The sequence below is a fragment of the Linepithema humile genome, chromosome 2 (genome assembly GCF_040581485.1).
Source record: "Linepithema humile isolate Giens D197 chromosome 2, Lhum_UNIL_v1.0, whole genome shotgun sequence".
In the NCBI taxonomy this organism is placed as follows: Eukaryota; Metazoa; Arthropoda; class Insecta; order Hymenoptera; family Formicidae; genus Linepithema; species Linepithema humile.
In genome coordinates this window covers 32764263-32774395 of record NC_090129.1, presented here as the reverse complement: position 1 = coordinate 32774395, position 10133 = coordinate 32764263, and the positions used below count along the sequence as shown (strand labels likewise).

The window sequence follows — 10133 nt, the reverse complement described above, 5'->3', positions numbered from 1 at the left end:
ATGTATTATGTATTTATAAAATAAAACATTATTTATGTAGTGATGAAAATATTACGATTTTCTGAAAGATGCCTAAACAATCCAACCTATTTTTAATATAAAACACTCCTGAGCCAGAGTTATCGGCGGCTCGGCCGCCAGCGGCCGGGTGGTAGTGGGGGAACAGGAGGCGTCGTCTCGGAAATCGGCCCGAAATGTGCAACTAATTCCGAGCGCTGATTTATAAAATGGATAAGTCTTGAAACATTTACAATCTGGAAAAAAACTGTACAATCTAAAAAATAATTATCGATAAATTTTATTTAATAATTATCCAACTATTATTTTCTGAGCGTAACCAATGTCTACTGCAAAATAATTGCTAGTACATTAACAAATTTTCTTACACTCAAAAATCAGAGTTTTCAAAAACACAAAACACAAGTACAAAAGTACATGTGCTTGTAAGAGATTACGGAAACAACTTGTTATAGCTTTAGACTTATGTTAGCTGTCATTATAGATTTCACTCTTCACTTTTTTTAGCAAAAGTGAAATTGTAACTATATCTGTTATTTATAAAATTAATTAAGAGCGATTAACAGTTTGTTATGCGCATGCCGTTGCCGACGGCGGTACCCAGCCGCCGAAAGCACTTTCTAGTTCTTTTGCAACCGCCAAGCAAAAGCGATCTTGATAAGGCGCTGCTATCACCTGTAATTGAATATGTTCCTAAATAAATCGACTAGTCTGAAAGAGAGAGAGAGAGAGAGAGAGAGAGAGAGAGACAGAGAGAGAGAAAGGGAAACAAAATCTTATATTAGTAATTTACCTGAACACCGATAGGTAATCCATCGCGATTTAATCCCATTGGCACTTGTACTGCGGGAAAGCCGAGAACATTAAATATAACGCAATAGGAACTGTTCAGTATTTCGCAATAAGTAAAATTCGTCAAAATTCCCGAGCTTCGGAAAGTTGGACAAATAAATACCCCGTCCTCTCCTAACAAATCCTGCAAAAAAAGAGGGATGAAAAAAATTCGTTAATAATGGTGTCAAAAACCAGTTTGTACATTATATAATTAACATTTGAGCCACTAACCAGCAACTTTTGTCGAAGTACCTCTCCCTTTTTTGTGTAATATGATAAGTCGGACTTTGAAAATGGTAAACGAGTCTGTAGCAACATGATGTTAAAAAGCAATTGTTTCGTGTACGACGACATGCCGAGCAGAGATTTTCCCAATTCAACAACTATATACTTCTGAAGCTGCAGTAACAATATGATTGATAACACGATAGCGTGTAAAGTTGAATTTTACATTTGCATTTATGAGAAAAGTAAAATATTTTTATTTATCGACAATCGTCAATCGTTATTCATAATAATATTTGTGTCTTATAATGTCAGAAAAATAAGCAGATTGCACTCTAATAGAAAAATAATATTTTAATAATATATTTATTTGTCAAATGTTAATTAAACTTTTGTTTTCTGTCTCCGCATCGGAGATGGAATTTTGATTAACTTCTTCTTCTTTGATTAACAAAGCACTGAATTTTAATCAGAATTATTTTGTAAAATTATTTTTTGCGATATTATATTTACATACCATGGGATCGTGTATTTCGTCTATTAAGGAATACATATTTAGTACACTGAAAGTTGAAGCGCTTGCAATTTCAGCGACATTTGCTGGCCACTCTATTGGTAACTACAATATTAAGTAACACGTTAAATCATTTGCATAGATATGCTAGATACATGTAGCAAAAATACCGTACTTGCTCCGTATGAATACCATGGTTTTTGAAATGATTCGCGGCTTGCAGTACACATTCTTTGATTTCCGATGATACCGGCAACATGCCTAATGAATTGTCCATTGCTTGCAGATAGTAGACTTTTAATTGCTGCAAGTCCACCGGCACATTCAAATGCAAGTTATGTCCCGATTTTGACGTTAGTACTTTCATGAACAGATTGAGGTCTTCCGCGTATCTCGTCATCGGACCAAAGGTTACAAGTTTTTGGTTGTTTATATCAAAGCTTGGTAGGTGTCCTTTAGTTGAAATAATTCCTGCAAGACAAAAAACAGATTACACAATGAATTAATATGTAGTTTTTTTTTCTTTATTTTATTCTCTCTTTGTTTTAAATAATAAATATTTAACATTTTGAAAGGTGAAGTTCATTAAATTAAAGCCAATAAAAAAGTTGAAACGCTCAAATTAAAAAACAATCAATTTACCAGGCGTAGGCTTGAATCCAAAAACTCCATTGAACATAGCTGGTAATCGTACAGAACCACCTGAATCCGAACCAATTCCAATCAAAGAAGCACCTGCTCCGAGTAACGCAGCCTTAAAAAAGATAGTGTTTAAAATATTCTTTTTCTTTAACTTATGATTATCTTTTATGTAAATGTTTAATATATTAGGTGTACAAAAAAGTTCTGAGCTTTTTTTTGTAAAATTCATTCTTTATTCTATATATTTATAAAAAAATATTAATCAGCGAAATATTCTCCGTTTGCATCAACGACCTTTTGCCATATTTCGGGTAGCTTGCGAATTCCTTGACGATAGAAACTCACCGGCTTCGAAGCGATAAAGTCATCAATGCATTTTCGTATCTCTTCTAATCTCACGAAATGTGTATCAGCCAAATGATGCTGCAGCGACCGGAATAGATAGTAATCGGAAGGCGCCATGTCTGGGCTATACGCCGCGTGCGGAAGAAGTTCCCAGCCCAACGCAAAGATATGGTCCTGAGTCGCTTTCGCAACATGTGGTCGAGCATTGTCATGAAGCAAGATCACTTTACGACGTCCTTGGCCAGTAAATGGCCTCTTTTCTTCTAATGCATCGCTCAAATTGGTCAATTGTTGTTGGTAGCGGTCTGCCGTGATTGTTTCACCCGGTTGTAACAACTCGTAGTACAACACACCTTTCCAATCCCACCAGATACAGAGCAAAACCTTCTTGGCGTGGATATTGGGCTTTGGCGTCGATGTCGAAGGTTGACCAGGATTAACCCATGATTTTTTACGTTTAGGGTTATCATAAAGAATCCACTTTTCATCGCCTGTAATGATTTTGTGCAGAAAATCTTTTTTCCGGAACTTTGAAAGCAAAGTGAGTGCAGTATCACGCCGTCGATTTTTGTTGTCTTCGGACAATTCATGCGGAACCCATCTGCCTTCCTTCTGAACCTTTCCCATCGTATGTAATCGTACGGAAATGGCTTGTTGCGTAACGCCAAGCTGTTCTGCAAGCTCCTTTTCAGTTTGCGCAGAGTTTATATCCAGCAGTGCTTGCAATTCGTCCGTTTCAATCTTTTCAGGGCGTCCAGCACGCGATTCATCTTTAAGACTGAAATCTCCTTGGCGAAACTTTTGATACCATCTTTTACATGTAGCATGACTTACAGCGTTCTCTCCATATGCAGCACAAATCATTGCAGTGGCTTCAGCAGCATTTTTCTTCAGATGAAACGCGAAGTGGATGGAAAATCGAATATGCTCTTTTGTTAATGCCATCGTGAACACTACTGATTTTTGAATTTATGTGCATCAAACGCCAAACCATATGGCATTTTAGAAGGCCAAATAATAACGCTTTAAAACCGCAAAAGGGTGGGAAGATATATAAAATTTAAATTGTTATTTTGGTTGTATAAAATCTAAAGCTCAGAACTTTTTTGTACACCTAATAAAACCTAATAATGTTTAATATAAAACATGCGATAAATTTCAAATAGAGGTGCGCTTATCATTGTATTTTCTTCAAGAAAAGAAAATATTCTGGATGAGAGTCGCATTAATGAATAGCAATGTATCTTTTGCTTATATGAGACTTTCCGATCTTGACTTAAATCGAAAAAAAAAACTGTAGAACACATAAACTTACAGTATCAAAGTAGTTACAATTTGTACAGTTACTTTCTAAACTGGTACAGTTACAATTTTGCTGGTATACATATGTGTGTAATTGTAGCTGAATTACCTCTCCGCCAGATGATCCGCCGGCCGCAAATCTACTATCGTAAGCATTATAAGTGCGTCCGTATACCGGATTCATTATTTCCAACCCGAGACACCATTCTGGAATGTTTGTGATGCACACTGGGATGCCGCCAGCATTTCGGATCAATTCGATGATCTCGGCATTGCGAGTCGCTTTTATTTCTTTGCGACTTAAAATGCCACCAGTATAACTGCATCCTGTAACGCGATTAAACAATGACTAAATATTCCAAGCAGTTATTTTTGCATCTTTTTAAAATAAAATTTGTTAGGATGCTATTGCGTTCATTAACGAGCTTTTGTAGTGAATTATTGAGATATTTTCATAAGAATCCGAATTATTTGTACCTTTGACAGCGATAGATGCTTTGACAGTGTGCGGCACACCAAAAAGCGGCTTTTCCTTTTCTAAAGTTTCGGTATCAAATTTTTCAGTTTTTAATTGTTCGTCGCAGACTTTTGCCTCAATTATGGCCTCTTCGAATCGATTGTCAACAACGGCATTTAAATGACGATTCACTTCCTTAATTCGCTCTATATATTCGCTCACTACTACATAGCTTGTTATCTAATTTTTTTGGATAAACAATTTTCGTTATTTTACTAAAACATACAGTAAATTGTATTTAATTATAATAAAATTTAATCATAGTAAAATCATTTTATGGTGTAAACGATAAAAGAGGATAGTACGACAACTAAAGTGTCACTGTAAAAGTGTCATTAGTACATTCACCTCTCTTTGTCTAATTTTTTTAGCTAGCATAGTAGCGCTTAATGTAAATAAGGGATTCGTTGCAGGTGGTATATTTTGTGATGGTTTCTTGTAGATAAACATGTAAATCCATTTTAGTATTCGATATACGACGTTTATGATACTAAATGGCACGCGTACTTTTAGCAGCATTGTTCTGTAGAATAAACAAGGCACTCTCTGCACAAATAGTCTGCAACCTTTAACAACATGTTAATTAACATTGGCAGAATTGTTTGTGAAACGATATGGAACCGAGTTTCCTGGTTCAATCAAGCGTAACAAGAGTTCGATCAAGTGTCTGGTTTCGACGTGAAGGCACAGTGATGAATTTACTCCGTAATAAAACGTGGCGTTTGTAAAACCGTAAGTGGCGGTTATTTGCAACATTTGTCGTACGAATTTAATAATAATATTTTATTGCCTGCACTTCCCGCGTCGTTATTTCCAAAATTTGCTTTTTGGGTTGTGTTTTATTTGACACATACTGTAGAATTCTATCTTGAATTTTGTCATATTTATAGATTATTAGGTTTTTAATTATATTCATGAAATAGCAATATGTACATTATTTTATTTATTTTATATCTCTTATTCAGAATTGTTCGTAAATAGGAATTAAATTTTTATATTATTCAGTAATAATTCATGTGTTTAATTCAAATTAAAAACAGATATGTTAGTATACACATAATAAATACCATTACCAGATAATAAAGTTTTAAAGATACGTACATAATTAGATAAAAAACAAAACTGGTTGAAGAGTAAAAAATCAACAATATCTTAAAAATACAAACAATGTCAAAAAAGATTTGACAACCCAAATTTTTTTTTAAATTTGAAACTTTGCAGAAATGTAATACATATAAACCTATTCAAAAAGCTATTTCTTTCAAAGAAAATTCAATTTTTCATACTTTTCGCAATCTTTGTAACCATAAGAGATATTGAAAAAATGTTAAATATAAAATATTATGGTTTTTAATGGTCTTTAATATTATGTTAAAAATGTTTTTAAAAAATATTTTCCATTACCTGTTTAATTTTGAAAAATTTAATTAATTAATAATAAGGAAACAAATAATCTTATTCAAACCTTTTACAATTGTATGTTTTCTTTGTTTAAATATATACTCATTTACTATTTATGTACTCATGATTTTTCCGTATATTGATGTTGCGGTGCAAAACGTGTGATTCATTATACTTCAGCGTAATTTAAACGAAAAAGACACTTAACATAATGATTTGCGTTTGCTCTTCGTTGCAGCGCGTGAGTATGTAAATTAACGAGACAAACATTTCTGATCTGTTTTATAATGTTGAGTTGATTAAGTTATGTAACATAAAGATTCGAAAAAATAAAAGTGAATAGCGCGCTGGGGAAATTATTTCATGTACCAACTTTTTCTAGTATGGCAATTTAAATTACATTGTTATTTTAATAAATAATAATGTTAAAAATAATTACAAATTACATAATTACATTTAATTATGTTGGAATAAAAGTTCGTATATGTAGTCAATTAATTTAATACATTTACTGAGCTTGAACAGAATAGTTTATTTATCACACAAAACAAAAGTACACGCAATAGGCCGACACCTGTGCAATTAGTTTTAAAAAATCTTTTTAGAAAAAAAAGTCAAATTGTGGATTAATGGTAACGAAAAGAAATCACGTATGATCGCAATTCGTAACAAATTTTCTCCATCTATCTTTAGTGTTGTTCTCAGGTATCTCACTCTCTCTTTCAAGTGTGTACTCGCTCCGTTTCAATTGTGTGAGTGCGAACTTTGCGCTTTTTACCTTATATTTTTTTTTAAATTCGGGTTGCCGAACCTTTCTTGTTAGTAACAAATCTTAACACTTTTGCGACCGTTATATACTCCGGACCGTTATATACTCGGCTTTGCTGAACGCTTGGAACCGCTTTATTATATTGAACTAATGTAAAATCCGACATTTCATATTACACGACTTTTACACGAATTTTTGTGATGTTATTTATAGACGTGTATTAACGTTAAATCTCGATCTCACATCGATTGTAATCTAGTTGTGATATTATTAGATCGTGTAATGACCTTTATAATATTTTATATTTAAGAAGTATAATTAACTGAAAGAATAATAATTGATGTATTGAAATTCTCTCATAAAAGTAAAACTTACAAAGATTCATAGTTATTTTAGATATATGTTTCATAGCATGAATTCAGTTTGTAAATTTCGTGACACTAAATTTATGTCTTGAGGTGCACTGAACTACGTATTTTAAAATTATAATATTGCAATTAAAATTTTTGCGTTTACTCTGAGAATAGTTGAATGATTGACCGAAAGGTTTGTATTTATTTCAAAGACGACATTGTAAATACATAAAAGATTTAAGATACATAAAAAGACGCGTGACATTTTATTATAACTCTCGAGCCGTTTTTTCTCTTTGTAATTTTAATTGAGCTTTATTTTATTTATCACTTACAAAAATTGTTTTATTAAATTATATTTGCAATATTTTCTACGATACAGAATAAAGAAGTAGAGATTTTCATAAGATTAGGTGCGTACAATTTCAGTTACTTAGTAATCTTTAAATTTTTCTATTTAAATTTATTCAGAAGTTTTACGCTTAATTTCTCACAGGTGTTTTTTTTATTTGTTTTTTAACAGCTTAGACAACATATTAAATAGTTTTTTCTCTCAATGGTTTTGCGACGACATTTTTTGCAGATGACTAAATGTTTGTGTAAATCGACTAATACCATTCGAGAAAATTGCCCTTTGGTCAAGTATGCTCGGTCAATATTAGTGTGTACAGCAAAAATATGTAAAATCGAATACACATGAGACTATATTTCCAATAATTCAGTACTTCTGCAAAACAAAATTTTTTGATCTTCGGCTATAGAAGTAAAATTTTGTTCGAGATTTATTCAAGCTGATTATACATTGAAATCTGAAAGACTCGTAGAGTATGCATAGGTCACGCGTAAATTGCTTGATTGTAAGCATCGCGATCAAGAAAATTATAGAACATTTTTTTCGTTTCTGGAAAATTTGCGGGAAAATGCAGAAGATTATTTTTACAGGTTTAAAATATATAACTATTATGATATAGTTTGAAAAAGAACTATTAGATAGATTAAAGTAATTTTGTAATACTGTTATAATTTTGTGATAAAATACATTGATATCTAAATATTTGAAAAAAGTCGAGCGACAATGTTCCATAATAAAGTAATCAAGTAGTAACAGACAACAAAATAATAATATAATAATTAAATAATAGAATATATACCACAAATATACCACAATTATAAATAATAGAATATATACCACAAATATACCACAAAAACACCAGAAGTAATTTCTTAATTGATCATAGTGATTCTTTTGTGCACGAAATGCGCAATTCCCAAATACGTGCACGTTTAGCCCTTTCATTCTCAAATTATTTAATAGTTATAAAAGAATATTCGGTTGTATTTTTGTGTACATTACATAACAAGCAAATCATTTATAAAAAATTTGTTATAAATGTTTGAGGACTTTTTTTATTCGTTATTGTTTAGTAACAAATTTTATTTTAATTGCAACCATGTACAATAATTTACATTGTAAAGTTATTGTACATACAAAAATTCTTTTTTCTTATCTATAGTGTAGCAATCTTTGTTAGCAAATCTATTAAAAATATTTCAAGGAAATTATTACTTTTAAAAATTATTTACATTTAAAAAAACTCTTGTCATCAAATTATGAAAAATGAAACATGATATTATTCTAATATTTTATGGCGAACTTTATAAATATCAAAGCTATATAAGTCATTATGTAGTACTATACTATCGTAGTTCTGAAGTAGATCAAATTTGAATAGTATAATTTACGCATTTGTAAATATACTCATCATTTAAAAGTAATTATAGATAACGTTTTTTCTTAATTGTCATGTACTTATTTTGTAATGCATGTAATGTCCAACTATAGTAAATGTAAACTATATGCAATGTAATGTATACTGTATGTAAACTATAGTAAAGAAAAATTGCTATTACTCTGTAAAATAGCAAAATTTCTAGAATAAAACATTGTTTTATAATTTTTAATGCCGGTACATACCGTTTAAGCAGCGATGTTAATTTTAGTGAGCAGCGGATCTTACTAGCAACTCTTATTTCTTCGAAGCCAGAAAACTCTTGAGAAAAATACCTGTAAAATTGCTTTTGAGTGTCCCTGAATTTATTTAATAATATTTTTTTTTTTTTATGCAACTGAAAAATCGTGCACTCGTAAACACACGAATTTGCAAACGCGCGCCAATCCGATGATCTGACTGATTACCCAACGATTTGTACAATGAGTTTTTCAAATCGCACCTCGACTATATGTCATCAACGCAAGGCGAAAGAAACTGGATACAACGATGCCTGCTCATGAAATTTTAACATACATCGTACTCGGTGGGGAGTGCCCTCGTATGCTCTGTATGAACGAGCAATCATTAATAACTATGTAAAAATACATAAGAAAATACATAGTGACGTAAATCAAATGATTGATTTACGGGAAAGAGCTTTTATTCAATACATTACAACGCATAATAATGATTGCGTTTTTCAATGTTTATTAGCTATGCAATAATCTATCGCTAATCAAAGTTTTAAAAAGAAACTTAATTTTTAGAGTTATTCTTAAGATTGAATAAAACTGAATTTAATTGATCTCAATTGAATAATTCAGACGTTTAAAATAAATAACTCGTTTTGCGCAATAAATCTTTATTTGATTCATTAATTCAAAATACTAAATTAAATTTCAGTGTGATTAAAATAGTGTTTCAAATTGATAATATTTCAGAAAATGTTTGAAATGTTTAAATATTAATTTGTAATTTGATTATACTTAAAAAAAATTGATTTTAAATTAGAAAAATATTATGTTGTTAAATGTTAGCTTATAATGTTTAAATTAAAGTCAAAGAATGCTTGTAAAGCATTTATTTATACGTACACTATTTATTCTTCTTAGGAAGAATTGATGTTAAAATCAACGTTAGTTGCATCAATTCTATATACTAATATTTAGTTGCAGTAAAATATAATAATATATAAACTTTCCTCTTATAAATTTTAAGTTTTATAATACAATTTTTTTTTTACAGATTATTTGCATTAAAAATCTCACCTTTTATCCGTACACTGTACAGTGTAGATTACTTTATACATATATGTATATATATATATATATATATAAACGTTTTAAAGAACTTCGAAATAGTTCTACGGGGTGCATCGCGCAGAATAATTATGGTAATGCGACTAGGACAAAGGCTAATCCGACTTCTTTATTGGCCGCGT

The 10133-nt window shown here is 31.0% G+C and overlaps 1 protein-coding gene across 1 annotated transcript; it reads right to left on the bottom strand.

Moving 5' to 3' along the window:
- Window positions 1-282: 282 nt before the first annotated feature.
- Window positions 283-10084, bottom strand: LOC105674915 (fatty-acid amide hydrolase 2-like). Its single transcript, XM_067349934.1, has 10 exons — window positions 8896-10084; window positions 4746-4963; window positions 4358-4577; window positions 3990-4207; window positions 2234-2345; window positions 1767-2062; window positions 1595-1696; window positions 1084-1251; window positions 812-994; window positions 283-693 (listed from the first exon to the last, which is right to left on the bottom strand). The coding sequence occupies exons 2-10, from the start codon at window positions 4914-4916 to the stop codon at window positions 589-591; spliced, it is 1575 nt and encodes a 524-aa protein (XP_067206035.1). The 5' UTR covers window positions 4917-4963; window positions 8896-10084; the 3' UTR covers window positions 283-588.
- Between the last annotated feature and the right edge of the window lie 49 nt (window positions 10085-10133).

Bases quoted from the DNA above. Each gene is read 5' to 3' on its own strand.
- LOC105674915 (XM_067349934.1), bottom strand. From the start codon at position 4,916: ATGCTGCTAAAAGTACGCGTGCCATTTAGTATCATAAACGTCGTATAT. The intron at 1,697-1,766 runs GTACGGTATTTT...TTAATATTGTAG, and splicing joins ATGGTATTCATACGGAGCAA to TTACCAATAGAGTGGCCAGC. The intron at 694-811 runs GTAAATTACTAA...ATTCAATTACAG, and splicing joins GATTACCTATCGGTGTTCAG to GTGATAGCAGCGCCTTATCA.